At 42.2% G+C, this 18282-nt stretch overlaps 1 protein-coding gene and 1 long non-coding RNA gene across 6 annotated transcripts; one reads left to right on the top strand and one right to left on the bottom strand.

Moving 5' to 3' along the window:
* Positions 1 to 384: 384 nt before the first annotated feature.
* On the bottom strand, positions 385 to 4152 carry LOC138104627 (uncharacterized). Its single transcript, XR_011148171.1, has 4 exons — positions 4068 to 4152; positions 3360 to 3448; positions 1605 to 1721; positions 385 to 818 (listed from the first exon to the last, which is right to left on the bottom strand). It is a non-coding gene; the product is annotated as an uncharacterized lncRNA (long non-coding RNA).
* A 4835-nt stretch (positions 4153 to 8987) lies between these two features.
* On the top strand, positions 8988 to 17792 carry AMIGO2 (adhesion molecule with Ig like domain 2). Of its 5 annotated transcripts, none has more exons than XM_068998091.1 (4): positions 8988 to 9368; positions 12483 to 12601; positions 14763 to 14947; positions 16044 to 17792. In XM_068998091.1, exon 4 carries the CDS (start codon positions 16117 to 16119, stop codon positions 17680 to 17682), a length of 1566 nt encoding a protein of 521 aa, XP_068854192.1. In that variant the 5' UTR covers positions 8988 to 9368; positions 12483 to 12601; positions 14763 to 14947; positions 16044 to 16116; the 3' UTR covers positions 17683 to 17792. The 5 variants fall into 5 exon arrangements, with proteins under 5 accessions (XP_068854192.1, XP_068854175.1, XP_068854166.1 ...); XM_068998074.1 differs by adding an exon at positions 10026 to 10156 and having other exon boundaries at positions 14763 to 17792; XM_068998065.1 differs by lacking the exon at positions 14763 to 14947.
* The last annotated feature ends 490 nt before the right edge of the window (positions 17793 to 18282 follow it).

The following is an 18282-nucleotide window of genomic DNA, read 5'->3' as shown; positions in this document are numbered from 1 at the left end:
AAGCTTTTTGTTGCAGCATAATGGTTTTTTTTCCCACAAATAAAAAGACGCTTCCCTCCTTCATTTGTTGGGTAATCATTTTTCAAAGTACTCTTTTCCTCCACTTTAAAATTGGTCTCAAATTCTAGACCTGTCAATTCATTTTCAAATACATTTGAAGTTCAAAATATAGGCTTTGTTTTTAATATTTTCTGATTATTCTGAATATATTACTTCTTCTCAGTTCTTCATTTTTCAAAACCCAAGCACTCAGATGCTATCAGCCATCCAGGTGTATTGGAAATGAATCCCTATTAGAAAAGACCACAAACACAACTGAGTACACTGATAAGAATACATAATATGTTCTTGAAATTACTCTTAATAAAAATGTATTTATTTATATACAGGCATTAACTGCTATTTTGAAACTGGGATATGATCAAAGCCATGATTAGGTCTCATAACTTTTGTCAGATCATATGCTTCAAAACATAGTCAAATTAAAAAAGCCCCATTGTTTTTTTAAATTAGTATTTCCCTTCTTACAAATATCAGAGTTTAAAGGGGACTCTCAAGCATCCCTTTACTATGAACTTAGCCTAAACAGATGCTGATACTGATTTCTACCTCTACACAAGACACAAACATGACTGAGAGAGCGGGACAGGGAATTCCAATTTCTGCAAACACAAGTTTACTTCAGAGCAAACCGCATTGAACAACATTGCAATCATTTCAGTCCTGAAACTGAAAGAAGACGAAGGTTCTCTGCAAAATCTGAAGTGGGTCAAAAGCATGTTCCACGTGAGGGGGCCACTCCAGCATTCCCAAAGGCACTGCAAAGAAGACGGCAGTACATGGTCATTATGGAGACACATATGGAGATATATGATGGAATTGCTGCAGTGGACTGTGTTGGTTTATGGTTCTAACAAACAGAATAAGCAGCATAATGAACATGAGTCTGCATATAAACAAAATTCTATCCTTACAGTCACCCTTGCTGCTTTCAAGATGCATGGTCATGAATAATGGGCAATGTGTCCTTTTATTTCCAGATGATATATTGCCTACAGAAATAAGCACAGAAGCTGTCTTCATGTCCAGGATCATAGTGCCAGTTCCGAATACATTTTGCCTCATATCCTTTTTTTTCCAAAAGTAACTAATATTAATGGATGGTTGTGTTCATCACTGTTATTAGTTGAAGCAAAGTCAGAGCAGTTTTAGTTTGGACTTCTATGGATCATAAAAGCCTTTGCAAACTAAGCATTGTTCACCAAAGTAACATACAATTTTCTTTCTTTTCTACTTAGTTTCCCTATGTTATTTGTCAGCTACTTGCTAAAAGCTAGTGGTAAAATATCTGATTTAAAAAGGACACAGGATGGGTGAAAGGCATCATAATAATTGTGATGAGATTTGGTTTCTTCTTTTACAAAATATAAAAATAAAACATTCTACATCTCCTAGAAAGTATTTCTGTTGACTTGCAGCCATAACTCATTGTCATGAGGAGTTACAGATCTTTAACTCCCTTTTGAAGGAATTTGTATGCAGAAACTTGTCTGTCCTTTTCAGATATGTAACTACACCCCCACACGCCCCCTGAGCAAACTCACAGCACTGCTGTACTAGATCTGGTGTCTTTGTGCTAGTCTGGGGAATCCTGTGGCACTATGATCCAGGGTTCCACACATTGGTCACAGAATGGAGGCTCACAGCTCACACCTTGAGTCCTATGGGAAGAAGGAAATGCAGAGGAAGGCTGTACTGATCTTCTAGATGGGCTTTTTAATTACTTTTTTTTTTCTTTTTTTTCTTTCCTATGCAATGCACCACCTCCTGTGCTCTCTCCCACTCTGTAAGCCCAGGCACACTCACCTGACAGACTACGTTTAAGACTGACCATTCATGATCTGTCATATTCAGCATGTGGGGGTCTTGGAATGAGACAGAAAATGTGCAGAAGCACCATGAAAAGTATGAGGGGGAGCAGGACGTAGGAGCCAATTAAATGAGTCACACACTCAATATGAAACACATCAAGAACCTCCTCAATCTCCTACCAGTGCTGCATATCCACAAAATGGGTTTGAACTCGAACTCCTGATAAGTACAGCCCGTACTTAATAGCACTGTATCCATGAACTATTAAACCCAAGAGTGAGATTGTCCATCTTCCTTTACCTCATGACTGATATTGCAAATATAGAGTATTCACAAATACTTTATATATTGCTGTGGGGTAGTATCCATGTTTCATTAGAGAATACACTTGCATGTTCTCTCTTTAGACAATATTTTACATTTGCTGTAGGAACTCACTACATTCCATTACAATGCAAAATGAATCTGGTGTTCTAAAAAGATTTCCTGCTTTATTTTGGATATATGAGAGAGACATGGTGTTCCAAGAAATAAGTAATGCCTGAGGGCATGCAAAATCACCTTTTAAAGTCCATTACCCAGGTTTATTTGCATGAAGAACTGCATTTTAAAGGTTAAGTTACCTGTTATCGTAGAAAAGCTACCATACTGCTTTAAAATAGACTGCTCAAAGCCATGACAAATTACTTTCCCAAATGTCCTTCCTTTTAAAGGCTCAATTCAGTGAACCAATAACTTACTGTTAATTTGTAACATTTTCACAACTTCTGCCTACAGAATAGAAAATGAAAATAAATTATCCTCCAGTGCTTAACAATGCTTTCTTTGCATATAAATATGCTCTGAAGAGTTGAATACTGCTTAACAAGGTCTTTGGGTGTTTTTGAGATTTGCAAATTCAAAGACTTAAGGACCCTAAAAATCCACAAGGCATACAAAGCCACTGACACCTCTGTTTTTCCAAACTTTTAGATTTCAAAATCAAATCTATCGCAAAATAAGTTCTCAAAAAGAACTCATCTCAGAATGTTCATTTGTTTTTCATTCAATGTATGAAACACACCTTTGGATGGAGAATATCATGGTTTAAGCTCTTTCACTGTTTCAGAAATTATCCGGGACATAAACTGCATGTTCAGTAAGTTGTACACAAACTTGATGGTGCCAGCACACAGCAAGTAAAGTAAAGCAATTTGACAAACAGAGATATTTAAGATGTATCTGATGATCTTTTTCCCATCTTTGGTCTTATGAAATCCTTGAAAAACAAAGACATCTGAGAGGACTGCAAGTAACAGCAATTGTGTCAAACTGAGGAACCAGTATTTTTGGTACTAAAGAAGCATTTGAAAGTAGAAAGGGCCAGAAGTCAGGACTATATCAACAAATAAAAGTAGTATAAAGCTTTTATTCTGAAATATACACACTCCTAATGAGAAGCTCAACTTTATGTTAACCATTCTTACTCCCTTTTCAACAGTACTTACCAGTTGATGGCAATTCTGAGGATAGAATAGGAAAAGATGGCACTGGTGGACAGGTGATGTCTTCAAACATCCCCCCTAGACCTGCAGAGCTATGAAAGTGAAAACACATAGTAATAAATATGTTTGAGTGACAGGAAGAAAATTCAGTTCTGAATGCATAAGTATGGAGAGCAAGGAACCATTTGTCCAGGTATAGAGTGAGTATAATCTTCTCACAACCCCACGCTGGTCTAAAGACTCACTCATTTCCTTTGTCCTTAGTCTAATAAATAGCCTTCATTCAATGTGGAAGTAAAAAAAGGAGCTTTTCAGCAGGAAAAAAAGAAAAAAGAAAAAAGAAAAAAGGAAAAAAGATCAAAAGATAAAAAGGAAAAAAAAAAAAGAAAAAAAGAAGAAAATAGTGGTTCCTTGGTGACTGAGCAGCCTGGTGAGTAGCGCCCTGGTGGAACAAAATAGTTGTTCCCAGGGCACAGCTTTAGACTAGTTGGAAAGCAGAGCCAAAATGAATCATAGAATCATTAAGGCTGGAAAAGACCTCAAAAATCATTGAGTCCAAGCTTTGACCCAACACCACCATGACAACTAAACCATAGCACTGAGTGCCATCTCCAGTCGTTTCTTGAACACTTCCAAGGTTGGTGACTTGACCACCTTCCTGGGTAATGCTTAACCACTGTTTCAGGGAAGAAATTATTCCTGATGTCCAACCTGAACCTCCCCTGGTGCAGCTTGAGGCCATGTCCTCTCATCCTGTCACTAGTTGCCTGTGAGATGGGCCCACACCTCGTTATACCCTCCTTTCAGGCAGCTGTAGAGAATGAGAAGATCCCCCCTGAGCCTCCTTCTTTCCAGGCTAAACAACCCCAGTTCCCTCAGCTGTGCCTCATACAATTTACACTCTAGACTCTTCACCAGCCTCACTGCCCTTCTCTGGACTGACTCCAGTACCTCAATGTCTTTCTTGAAGGGAGGGGCTCAAAACTGGATGCCATGTGGCCCTGAGAGAGGGGCCCTGGGGGGGAGGCACGGGGTTTCCCTGTCCCGGGTCAGCCTCGTTCCCCATTGGTTGGTTTGTGTTCCCCTGCGCGGGCAAAGACCCTCGAGTCCCGTGATTGAGCAGTTCCTGGGCAGAGCCCCGGCCATGGGCTGGGGAAATAAACATCTCTGAAACACCTAGCAAGGATCTGTCCATAGATATTTCTTTTCCACGGGCCTCCTTGTCTGATACACGTGTTGCAGTATCCCCACTGTGACAGGCAACCTGGGCACAGCTGGCTCATGTTCAGCCACTGTCAACCAGCACCACACCTCCTTTTCCACTGGGCCAATTTCCAGTCACTCTGCCCCAGGCTGTAGCACTGCAGGGGGTTGTTGTGACCTAAGTCAGAAAGTTTTCTTCCAAACACTCCATGAATTTCCTAGACTGCCTCCTCTCTACTGTGTTGAGTTTCCAGCAGACATCTGGCAGGTTAAAGTCTCCCAGAAGAATAAGGACCAACGATCATGAAATGTCAGCCAGCTGCTTACAGAACAGTTCATTCACCTCTTCATCCTGGTTGCATGGTCTATAACAGACTCCCACCAGGATGTCTGCCTTGTTAGCCTTCCCCCTGATCCCTACCCATAGGAACTCAACCTTATCATCATTATTTTTGGTGGCTTCCCCTTAGTTGGATGCCAAGTGCCCACCACACCACTCTATCGCTCCCCCTTCCCAACTGAACAGGGAGAGAAAATAAGTGGAAAATGACTATGCACATAAGCAAAGAGAAAAAAACAGTAATTTTATTCTCTACTTCCCACCAACAAGCGATGTCAAGCCCCTGCCCAGGAAGAAGGGCTGCAGCACACGTAGCAGTTGCTTGGCAAGGCAAACATTGTAAATAACAAAAGTCCCCCCCTTCCTCCTCCCTTTATTAGCTTTTATATCTGAGCTGATGCCATATGGTATGGAATATCCCTTCGGTTAATTTGAGTCAGCTGGCCTAGTTGTGTCCCCTCCCAGGATCTTGCCCACCCCCAGCCTACTGATGGGGGGGGAATGCTGAGAGACAGGACTGATGCTGTGCCAGCACTGCTGAGATGTAGCCAAAACACCAGTGTGTTATCAACACTTTTCTAGCTACCAAAGCAAAGACCAGCACAGTGAGAGCTGCTATGGGGAAAATGAACTCCATCTCAGCCAGACCCAATAAATTATCCTAAGAGCAATTGAAACTTTCAAGTGACAGTTTTGCTTATCATCTGATAAAAGCCTTAAAACACTTGTCTGCCACAGCCATCCCTGCCAGACATGTTTTTTGTTCTCTCCATCCCCTGAGGCACTGCAGGATTCCCAGAATCACTCAGACAGGGCAGAGGACATGTTCTGCTTCAGGGCATGCCAAAAGTGTTAGAGCATTGACAGGACCAAGCATTTGTGCTTGTGTCTCACAGTGAAGTCCAGATAGGATCCATGGCCCACGTGTTTGCCGCTAAGGGGCTTGGCCCACTAGATATTGTCAAACTGTTTGGTGTAGACTTTACTGAAAATATTGTGCCAGCTGGGGGAAGAGGATTCCCCTCAGGTAGTCACAAATCTATGGCTAAGTCCTTGTGCAACTTGCATCCCTGTCTTCTTCTGGGGGCTCAGAGTTCATGCAGAGGGACTGCAGGCCACCTCTTCCAGCTCACTGAAGTACCCTAACCCCCAGACTGGAGTTACACTGAAACAGAATTAATTCAGGATGGAAAGGGGGAATCACAAAAAAGGAGTGTGACTTTCTGACTGTTTTTACTGTGTGATATCTAATGGCTATAATTCATGTAACCAGGCCTTAAACTGGAGGCTGGAAATCCTTCTTCCTGCATGAGCACTATGGCAGAAAAATCATGCCCTTGACAGAAGCAGAGTGTGAGAGGTGGAGGATATTCCTTTCTTTCAGTACCCGCCTCCTAGCTAATCTCTAGCCCAGTAGTTACACTGCATGTTCAAGAAGGTATTGTAAACTCCCTGTAGCCAAAAGGCTTTTGAAAAAGTATTTATGATCAATTTCATTACATAATAATGAAATAAATGTAAAAAGTTTGCATTTAATAAAGAAACTTGATATTGAAGATACTAGAGGCATTTCTGTATTTGTGGGGGCTTTCAAGATCACATGGTAAATATTGTTATTAAAAGACCTTATCAAGCCCCTTCAGTCTGTCTGGCACTGCACAGGATGTGAAAACAAGCACTGAAAAGCTTTCACTCTAATGGATGGTTTGGTGCAGGGGCAGGGAAACACAGGCAGGATCCTGATGTTTTTGGAAGGGGCAGGCAGCTATCAGCAATTCTCTGCAATAAGAATCGCTATTGGTGATGCCAGAAACCTTATATTCATAGAGATTATCAAAAGAGAGGTTTCACATCCTAATTAATGTACTGTCAGCATCACACAGCTTGTGCCCATGTATGAGCAACAAAGATTTTGGATAGGTACTGTTTTCACATCAGTGCTATTTGTTGAGGAAAGCTAAATACTGATTGTTCTCATCCAAATTAGATTTTTAAAAGCAATCTTCCTTGTAATTTAGTATGTAACAAGTGACAAAAGCACCTTTATGTTGTGAAACAGCACAAAGAATTAGATTGCATCATGCCATGTTCAAATTTGTCAGCATTCAGTGGGAACGAAGAATTGCTGGGCTTACAACCAGTTGTTTCCAGACTTACAAGAATCCTGTGGTTCTGAACTCCTTTCAGACAGTTCGATGCATCCCTTCATCATGATTTCTCTGCTAAGTCTGCTTATGGGCAGATGGCCTCTCTCTGTAAGCTGATCATCATGATCATCGTGATCATCATGAAAGGATGATCACAACTCCCATCAATTTTTTGAGCATCTGGGCCCTGAGATCTCCAATATAAAAACCAAATCACAGTCAGCATTAATGAGAAAAATAAAATTGAAAATCAAAATTCTTATTGCCTTAAGTATTGGACTTCACTTTGATCTCGATCCTGTCTTTCCCAGAGCAATTATTACTCTGTCCAGATCTCATGGCTGGAATCTAAATAACTTAGCTACAAGCAATACTGTCACTTTGTATCTACCAGTCCTCCACACTTACTGAGGTCTGAACAAGCTGCAATTAAAATTCTTAGTATTTTAAAACCAGTTTCCTTCAATCAAAGTGTGCACAAAACTCACAAATGGACAGCTACTCCATATGCTACCACAGAAGGAATTTTCATTCCATAAGTAGGTCTTTAAGAAGAATTCAGGCTCAACATTTTCAGTTTTGAAAGCAGGGGAAGGAAGACTACGAAAGTGATTACCCTCTTCCTCAGTCTGTATTGGTAATGTGATCGACTTAAATTTCACCCAGTATTTTGTCATATCAAGGTCACCAGGAAAGTTTAATGGTTTAGTCTAAATGAAGACAACAAGCTTCTTTAAACAAATGAATATTCCAGTGGAGAGTCTGAAACAAATCAGTGTTGAATTGATAACATCGAGATTAAAATTACTTCAGTGCTGTATAGCCTAACTGCATAGAAATACAGAAATTCAGCACAAAATAAGAATGATGAATAAAAAGCTGAATTCTTATTTTAAGGCTGTGCACAAAAACTCTTTTAAATCAATAGCAATATCACCTATATCTCACCAGGCTTCAATCTATATTGAAGCAGATCTTTAACATATACCTTGTATTGTACTAAAGAATTTCAGTTTGCCTGTAGGGTGAATTCTAGGACGAGGAACCCTTTAGCTTTATATGTAGTCAGGAACCCTCATATTAAAAATTACTTTTCTTTGTGCCCTTAAAATAAAAGTGTGGTTTGCAGCAGCTTTAATATGCAAGCCCATTTGCTGAGAACTGTTCTATAAACTGTCTGTCTGGATGACAATAAATCCCCGATCTCTGTTATTTGCCAAAGTAGCCCATGTTCAATTTCAGTCTCTAAATGTAGGGTACTCTAAATTATGATGGAAATGTCGTGAGAAATTTGGCCGGGGGAGGCTAAAATCAGTGTGAAACAGAAGGAAATGTGTTCTTTGGCTTTCAGTTGCAGCTTTGTCTCTTCCTGATCTGGTCACACTTCCCCATTTGATTTGCAGCAGTTCTCCCACAGATTCCATGGTCAAGAGAATCTCTGTACGTGGCAATTAATTTTAGATAACCCCTTATATCATTTGTTATACTCCTCTGCTCCGATCAAAGCCTAGTTTGCTATGGGGCTTCCGTGGGTTTTGACCACGGAAGGAGGACGGTTTTCTAGAGCTAACACCATGCCTTTTACATTTATCCGCCCCTTACGAACAAACACCCCGCGGTTCCATCTCCGCTCACGGGGAGTTTTGATGCATTTTTAACGAGGACCGTGTCTTCGGCTGCGCCCGCCCGCAAAAGGGGTGTCCCTGGTGGCGGCTGCAGAGCCGGGCTCTCTGCCCCCCGCCCGGCGTCGAGGAGCTGCAGGCCGGGCTGGGGGCTGCTGTGCAGCGCAAGGGCAGAGCCCACTCGGGCGGCGGAGCCTTCCCGGGGGCTGCCGCCGCTCCGCCCCGCTCCGGGCCCGCTCCTCACCCGCCGCAGCCCCCGGGAGGCGAGGGGCGGAGCGGGGGCAGCCGGTGCGCTCCTCCCCCGGGGCACCGACGACTCGGTCCCGCTGCCGCGGAAGCCCCCGAGAGGGCATCGGGGGAAGCGGCGTAGGGTAGGGTCGGGTGCTGCGCGGCGGCGGAGACGGGGAGGGCGGAGGCAGGAGGGGATAAAAACCCCGTCGCCACTCTGACTGAGAGTCTCCTGCCTTCCCTGCTCACCCTCCGCCGGTACCGAGCTCCGGGCCTCAGCTCCCTTCCCGGGGGCAGCGGGCCGGCACTGCCTGCGTCCGCGGGGGAGCGCAGCGGAGCCGCTGCCGCGCTCCCGGCGTCCCGCAACTTCCCCCGGCGCCGAGCGGAGCGCAGCATGCGGGGCAGGGGCTGCAGGCGGCGGCGGGGCCGGCATCGCGCTCCCCGGACATGAGGCGGCCATCGGGAGCTCCAGGTAACGCTGCCCGGCGGGGTGGCGGAGCAGGCATCCCTCCAGTAGCCGGGATATGACGGGGGGCAGGGGTCGGAGGGGCAGGAGTCGGGGCTCAGAGGGGCCGCCGGAGGCGAGCGCAGCCCGGCAGCGGGCGGGGGAGACCCAGTCCCTGCCTCCGCCGCTGAACGGCGGCAGTGGCCGAGCCTGCCCGGGGAAGTCGGTCAGAGACCCCCTCGGAGTGCCTGTGGGTGCCCCCGGTCCGATGCCGGTTTTGCTCGGTCGCTGGGCTCGCCGAAACTTTGCCCTCCGCCGACTCCCGGTAGGAGCCTGGAGCTACAGCGGACAGTCCCCGCCGTGAGACTGGCAGGAGCCCCCCAAATCGTAGGCAAGGGGGTTTCTGTGAAGTTTAGCCCTCAGATAAAATTTTGGGGGCGGTGAGGATCCTTCGCTGGGCAACAAAACTTTCGTAAGATCTGACATTGCTTGGAGAGTGGTTACTGATACTGTAATAGGCACTGCCACTTATCGTTGCATTTTTTCTTAATTATTTGCTGATCTCCTTAGCAACTGAAGTAATTTGCAAGGTTTAAGCTTGGTTGCAGCTCAATTTGACAAAGTAACATGGCAAAAAAGGATGGAATTGTTTCACTGATGCATATTTCCCTTGTACTCTCTCAGAGGGATAAGAGCTGCAGAGATGTTGACTTCACATAGCTGGTACGGCTGTAAAAGACTGTTGATTAGTCCAACTGAGGCTCTGTTGTACGTTACCCAGTTGCTCTTCTGTGTCTCGGTTTTCTTTAAAACAAGTGAGTTATGTTTTTAAAAAAAAGTCCCTCTTCAAGGAAATTCAATCTTTAGTGAAGGATTAGTGGGAGATGATAGTTTTATCTGGCTAAGGTTACTAGGACGAATTAATCTCTCATTCAGCATGACTGAGGTCTGGCCAGATGCTGGGCATAGAGAACACTCCATTTACCATGCTGATCTCAGGATCAGCTTGCTGCAAATATGATGTAAAGCCATTTTTTCATCACTGTTAGGTCCTGCACCAAGTATAGTTTAGCCCAGTTCAGGGATTTAGTCCAGTGTATCAAGATGTCTCCCAGATGTAGCTCACCAACAGTCTTTGCTGTTCAATCCATCATGTCACTAAATCTCATGGATTACGATGTTGGGGTAATCTATCTCTGTTCAGTCAGAGATGCTGAGCACAGCTGTCAGGAAGATTTGATGCAGAGAGAGCCTTTTCCACTCAAGAGTGATAAAGGCAGAGTAGAGCCTGGAGACTGAGGTGAGGTGGCTGCTGTATGAATATTTCCTCTGACAGTATCACACACACACAAGGAATGCAAGTTTGTGCAGACCTTCTTTATAAATGTAATTTTTTAAAAGACTAATTGTGTAGGATGCCACTAGTCTATGTGTAATTAATGGCTGTGTCATGTACTTAAGCAGGATTCATAAAGTTGGGATTAAAAGCATGATATTACTTATATGATATTGTTGTTATAAATTAATAAAACCTCATTCTAAAAATCACTTTTGCTTCTGAGTTCATGAGGAACCTCTGTCAAATGTCATGCCAGAAAAAAAAAAACTGGGCAGTGAGAAAACATTAACACCTGAGCCACCATTTTTTTATTTAATATATAGTTATGTTTGACTAGTTCTACCCTAATTCATCTGATATGTAGACTGGTATAGGGGAAGAGCACCTGTGTGGACGTTGGAAGTCAGTGCAAGGTGCAGGGATGTATAAAATGTCTTGTGGGCTGGTGAGACTGGGGCAAGACTCAAGAGAAGACTGTCACAGGGGATGTAGCACAAGGGAAGGAGGTAGGGGATGTAGAAATGATGTGAACCTTCTGGAGGATAAACTGAGGTCTTTGATATTTTGATCTCTCTAGAGGCTCGACACTATTCCTGCAGTAGTATAGCAGGCAGCAGGGTTGTGTGCAAATATTTGCATTTTCACTGTGCAGAAGGTACCAACCAGATGTGGGACTATGTGCATCACCAATGTACAGGAAAATGCTTTACAGTAGGAATAATATTTACCAATCCAATTTTTTTAACAGTGAAAAGACTAATAGTAGTGTTTGCAAAATCATTCAGGTGAATTGTGATCTCCAGTACAATTAACTGCTTAAATTAAGAGATGTGCCACGTAAGGATTTTTCAGCAAAGTCTCAAGTGAACTGGGAGTGATAGTTTGGTGTACAGGTTCTGTGGGAGAAACAGCAGTAAGCTTGAAGGTACTTACAGAGGGTGAGAAAACTGGTGTAGAGATTATTAATGTCTTAGTGGGAGAGAGAGCCCAGAGAAAGGAGTGTTTAGAACATTAGTTGATTTTCAGGTGATAACTGATGGTGAGATTCTATGTTGCCTGGCATTCCCCTTTTCCATAAGCAGGTCTAGGTGCTTGTTACTTTAAAAACAAAACAACAAACAAACATCTCCCCCAGAAATAAACAAAGAACAACAACAAACATACACACTAAAAAGTTCAAAACCAAGAACCAAATCCTTAGCTTCTCTAGAAGTTTGATTGGTTGTAGTCAATTTTGCTGTTTCTGACCACAGAGGATTTTTGCTATGATAGCAGGATATGCCCTGCCTTTCCTCTCAAATAGTTAAGAAGCATGTGCACCATTACTATTCGGATGATTCATCTCAGGGAGTAATGTGTTTTTGGCACTGAACTTAAAATATTGCCCTTTAACATCACAAAGAAATTATTTCTTTGAACGGAATTCAAGAACAAAACTCCCAACCATGCCCTTCACTTTACTATAAATCAGAAAAGGTATTTACCCAGCTCATTCAGAAATAATGGTGAAGTACTTGGCCAAAGTCTGTTGGCACATGTTAGCTGATAGTATTCAATAGCAATATCTCTCTTGAGAAAAATGCAATATTGAAATTTGTAAAATAAGACTTCTCTAAGACATGAAGTAGTGTTACTGGGAGGAAACAAAATGCCAGGTTCTTTAATATAGGGTTAATTGTAGGCTTTGTTCTTCTTGCCACTTAACACATTACTACCCAGAAATGTTTATGCAGTCATTTTGAGTAACTTCAAATTATCACAAACACTATAAATATTTATATTGAACATGCTTGGCTTTTCAGACCATCCTGGGTAATCTGTGCAGAAGATATGGGGAACACAGGTTGAAGAGCAAGTTGCAGCTCAACAGTCCTACTCTCCAAAAGAGCAAAGAACCTGTTGGGAATGTTGGCACTGCACTGTGAGTTGGGCATGCAAAGGAAGGCTTCTGCTCATCAGATTACTCTCTAAATACTCTTGTGTGTCCTGTGGTATGTTTAGGATGTCTGTAATTTGGATTTGCCCTGCCAGACAAGGCAAGTTATCTGAAACAATTTTCATTTTACAACTCCAGTGAACTTTGAAAATGGACAATCAAGTTCTCAGCCCTAGCAAACTGGTTTTGCTCCTTAGAATTCAAAGGTATTATGATGATATACACCAGCCACTGATGTGCATTTCCCCATGGGATTTGGTTGCAGACAAGCTTGGAGTTTCTGATGAGATAATTGTAGTCATGGACAGAAACAAACATGCAGGGTTATCTAGTGTATTAAACTTAGTAACCCTTACAAACCAGAGCACTGGTGTAGTATGTCCCATTTGGAGTATCTCCAGGATCACAGTTATATTCAACATGGGAGCTGATTTTTTTAGTTGCCATTCACCTTGTTGCAAGTTCAGTTACATTAAAAATTAGGCTTCACAGCTTGCAGAATCAGGCATTCAGGTGTTAGTGGGAAAGGCAACCTTTGCAGCAACAGTTCATCTATTTTGTGGATGCTTTATAATCCAGTCTTCAAGCATGTGGTTTTATGGTATGTAGTTTTCAGATGCCTTGCTTCATACAGAAGACTAACTAAAAGACAATTACTAAATACCTTTTTCATCTGTCAGTGTGTTTTCCTTTTGCCTTATGTCTGTATGCCATACAAATTCACACTGTGGTATACAATTATTTTCGGATGGCAGTTTCATAGGTCTCACCCTCTAGAAGAACTTGTATCTATTACTTGTTGCTGTAGACTACCTAACAAAAGCAATTAAGTAAGGAGCTTAGGACTGGTTAAAAAAATATTCCTCTGGATTTCTAACTTTCCATTGAAAACCCCATGCAGTTAGTGGCTTCAGGAGACTTTAAAAGCCTAGAAGAATTCATGAATCTTGATATTTAACTTTAACTCAAGCCAATCAATTTATTTTTACAATATTTCTATAGCTAAGATCATGTTACTATATCCCTTGTGTAAACAGGGAAGCAGGAGAAGCCTGTGCAGTCTGTGCAGATAGGGTCAGACTCTGTGCAGAAGTGCCAGATAGAGTCACAGCATTTTGGCACTCATCTCACCACTTCCTCAGATCAATCCTTCCCAAATTTAACATGCAGAGGTTCTTTATTTCCTAAGTGCCAAGTTGGTGGCTGTAATATGTTCATTGTTTTGTAATAGTCACCAATTTACATCGTTTGCCTGATCTCACAGGAATTTTGTGGCCAAGGCTAGGACAGCTACAGTTCTCAGGATTTACTAAGCTCTTGATGTAGTCACCCTTTCTTTTCTCTGTTCTTCCTCAGAACCTATGCACAGTGTCATGAAAGGTTTTGGGGGGAAAATTTAGCAATCATGTAACCAAGGACTGTATATAAAATCTGAAATGGCAAGAAAAATGTAATTCTGACACTATATTTTTGAGCATTTGACTTGGCAGTCTTGCCAAGATCATTAAGACTCTTAATGGGTTTTATTTTTATGCAAACATCTAAAGACAATGTATATATAAGTTCTTGTGAAAGGTGAAATGTCCCATTCTCCCATGCTGCCTTCATATTTCTTAATTTAGTGGGTCATTAGAAGTTTCATAGCACATCTTCTACCACTTGACTTAAGAGTAGATTTGTCAGCAGAAGACAGCAGCTTGCCAGATTGGCAGAGGGTTACAGAAGAGGGAAATGAAGAACTGAGGAGGAGTGAAAATTTTTGCATTTTGCATATGTTAATTAATTGGATCGGTAATCTTAGGTTTTTAAATAGCAAATGTAAATTCTCTGGAGAGGTGTGCTCTAAGGTTTACTTCCTGAAATTCTTGTTTGTCTTCTGCTTAGTCCTTTTCATTTCCTTTACACCCTCCTCTTCTGCTTTCCAGTCTCTTATGCCTTAACTGACTTCTGCATCCTCAGACTACCTCCTCCTCAGTTTCTTCAGTAACAGCAATGATGCTCCATTAGCATCCACCTCCCCTGATTTTGCACTTCCTTCCCTGTGTATCTCTTACCCTTCTCTTCTCTGTCTCCCCTTCTTTCACTGTCCCTCTGCCCTGCTGCCCTCCACCATTTAGGTCTTGATTTTAATGTTTTTTTCCTCAAGGCTCATCTTTCCTTCATCCATCTTGCATAATTGGAGAATACAATTTCTTCTTTTATTCTCCTTCTTTCTATCTGAGGCTGCTTCTTTCTCCTCATCCCACTGTCCACAGGCTCCTGGCCATAGCCACTGTCAGCAGCACAGAGCAGACATTGCAGGGTTTGTCCTGCTCAGAACTGCTCCAACAGGTGGGTGAGATTGGAGAAATGAGTTTGAGGATAATAATGTGGGAGCTGAATACCACATCTGAACTCTGAAGGGGTGACAATAATCAATGTAGATGAACTCTCCTGTGAATTTACTGATGAGCTCTAAACAGGTACCAGGGAGAAAAGAATAAACAGAAATGTTCATTCCTCTGCTATGTATGTGTACATTTTCTCAGAAGATGGCAAAAAGCATACCCCTTAGCACAGAATCACTACTGTGTCAAATCTTACATCCCTGCTTCAAATACTGACTCTAAAATATTCTTGGAAAAGAGTATGGTTGGGGTTTTTCTATCTACATATGAGCAAAATATTTTTTTTTACTAAGGTTTGAGAAATAGCTGATTCATCCTTACTGAATGTTCCCAAAACTTGTGCCTGAGGTAGGCACTAAGCATAGATTTCTTCCTCATTACTTATATTGGCAAAGGTAGAAGTAGAATACAAAATATTTTTATTGAACAACTTTAATAACTTTCAAAATAGGCTGTTGCTACCTGAACCATAAGTTACTGAATAAAAAAATAGAGAAAAAGAAAGAAATTCCTATGACATTTAATGCTAGAAAGTCTGAGAAAATTCTTTGCTTGAAAACGTGACATTTTCTGATAGTAAAGAAAAGCATGTTGTAGCTGCTTCCCACTAGACAAGAAAAAAAACATTTTAGATTGAGGCCTTTTCTTTCCTCTACTGGGAATTCTGTTGGTGTTGGTTTGGAAACAGGTAGCAGGTGCCATTGCCAAGTCATGGCCCACAGAGGAACATTTCCAGTTTTTTTTCATGAACTGTCAGAAATTGCATTACTTGGTCCGAGACTGAAGAATAGTTGCATTCTTTTTGAAGACAAAAAATACTGTATCTACAGTATATATATATATATTTACACATGAATGCAGAATTTCATGTTTACATAAAACCAGTGTTAAGCTTACATCACCTTAGAACTAGGTTGTACCGTTAACTGTATGAAACCCAAAGGATTAATTCCATGTATTTTTCAAAAGGCATAAGAAGTCAGGCAGAGTATGAATGGTAAATGTTAACGTGCTGTACCTCTGTATCCCTCTTTTGACAGCAACCAGTGCAAAGCTAACTGCACATGTAATCTGTGGCAAGGAGCACTGGGAGACAGCTAAAAGGCAGTGACAATGTCTTTAAACTGGCGGACACTTCCTACTCGACTTGGAGTTTTTAAAGTGAACTGCAAAGGACTCGCATGCCTCTTGGTCTTCACCGTGAGTGTTTGTGGCAGTGCCCCGGGGATGTGTCCAGCAGCCTGCATCTGTGCCAGTGATATCGTAAGCTGCACAAATAAGAACCTCACTCGAGTGCCAGGAAATCTTTATAAATGTATGAAAAGGCTGGATCTGAGTTATAACAGAATTGGGATTTTGGAGCCTGAATGGGTCCCAGTGCTGTCTGAGAAACTGAACACTTTAATAGTCAATCATAATAGCATTAGCAGCATTAGCACTGGAAGCTTTTCCACAACTCCGAATCTGAAGTATCTAGACTTGTCATCCAACAGCCTGAAAACACTGGGCAGCCCTGTGTTTCAGGAGCTAAAGGCGCTGGAGGTTCTCCTGCTGTACAACAATCAAATAACACAGATTGAGTCTTTAGCCTTTGGAGGATTGTACAAATTACAGAAACTGTACCTAAGCTACAACTTGGTCTCGCATTTCCCACTGGACTTATACGTTGGAAAACATAAACTGACAGACCTTGTGTTGCTGGACATTTCCTTTAATCACATCCAGACGATGCCTATTCAGCGCCTGAGTTCAGTGCCAGCCAAACAACTTAGTGGAATTTATCTTCATGGCAACCCATTCTATTGTGACTGTGTCCTGTACTCCATGCTAATCTTCTGGTATCAAAGGCACTTCAGCTCGGTGGTGGACTTCAAGAATGAGTACAGCTGCTTGTTGCAGTCAGACCCAAGAGGTCAAAATAAACTGCCTTTACTGCATGACAATGTTATGAATTGCTCTGAAAGTACCGTCAACAGCTCTTTCCAAGCCTTTGGGTTTATTCATGATGCCCAGGTTGGAGACAGGCTGATTGTACACTGTGACAGCAGAATCAGTGATACGGGCACACAGTTTGTGTGGATTAGTCCAGACAATACATTGCTGGAGCCAGACAGGGAGACTGATAACTTCAAAGTGTTTCCTAATGGCAGCCTGGAGATAACAGAAGCCCAGCTAGAGAACTCAGGCCTGTATTCCTGCATTGCAATAAATAAGAAAAGACTATTAAATGAAACCATAGAGGTCAGAATAAATGTTAGCAATTTCACAGTGAACAGGTCCCACGCTCATGAAGCATTTAATACAGCTTTTACCACCCTTGCTGCCTGTGTGGCCAGTATTATTTTAGTACTGTTGTATCTCTATCTGACGCCCTGTCCATGTCAATGTAAGGCGAAAAAGAAGAAGAGGAAGCTGAACCAAAGCAGTGCCCACTCATCCATACTGAATTCTGCACTGCCACAAGAGCTGCCAGCCGACGAGAAGAAGGCTAGCACTGGTAAACGGGTGGTTTTCCTGGAACCCGTGCACGAACCAAAACAGAGTCAGAATGGGAAAGTAAAACTGTTTCCTAATGACAGTGTCATTACAGAGAGTATCTTAAAAACTACTCGAACAAAATCCGACTCTGACTCTGTCAACTCTGTGTTCTCAGATACACCTTTCATGCCGCCAGCTTAGTTTGCTGCCTGTGTTTGTATCGTGCAGTTCCATTTCTGAATACCTCCTTTGCCTGTAGCAACCATCAGGACAAACAAATAAAAAGAGATAAAATGTTTTAAAAAAGGTATGTTTTGTCAGTCCTTGAACTGCGTCTTCTCTGTGTGCAGGCCATGCAATGGTGAAACCTCGTTTGGGAAAAGCAAAGAGCTTGTCATTATTGTGAATGTTTTTAATGCAAGCTTAGCCTTGGTTTTACTCTCTGGTCCATACACAGCAATTTCTCGTGCATGTTTAGAGACACTTTCAGTGCATATAGCTGACTGCAGAGGCAGAGGCTGACCCCTATGCAACACCAAGTCATGCTGATAACTCAGCTCTTCTGAAGTGTGCACAGAAGCAAACTCTCATGGCTAAGGAGAAAAATGTCCAGACTTTCTGCAATTCCTTTCACAGGCTCATAAAATCTTTACATAAAATCACTAGGGGAAAAAAGTCATGATTTTTCTTGGAACGCTTGGCACAAAAGGATTAAATTTGCCACCAAATTTACCCTAGTAGCACTGGGTAAATGTTTATGGCCTTCAGCCAATAATATATTTGCAAATAATTTCTTGAAAA

The sequence above is a fragment of the Aphelocoma coerulescens genome, chromosome 1A (assembly GCF_041296385.1).
Source record: "Aphelocoma coerulescens isolate FSJ_1873_10779 chromosome 1A, UR_Acoe_1.0, whole genome shotgun sequence".
Taxonomy (NCBI): domain Eukaryota; kingdom Metazoa; phylum Chordata; class Aves; order Passeriformes; family Corvidae; genus Aphelocoma; species Aphelocoma coerulescens.
The sequence above is the reverse complement of the archived record's forward strand: the minus strand, read 5'-3'. Positions and strand labels throughout refer to the sequence as shown.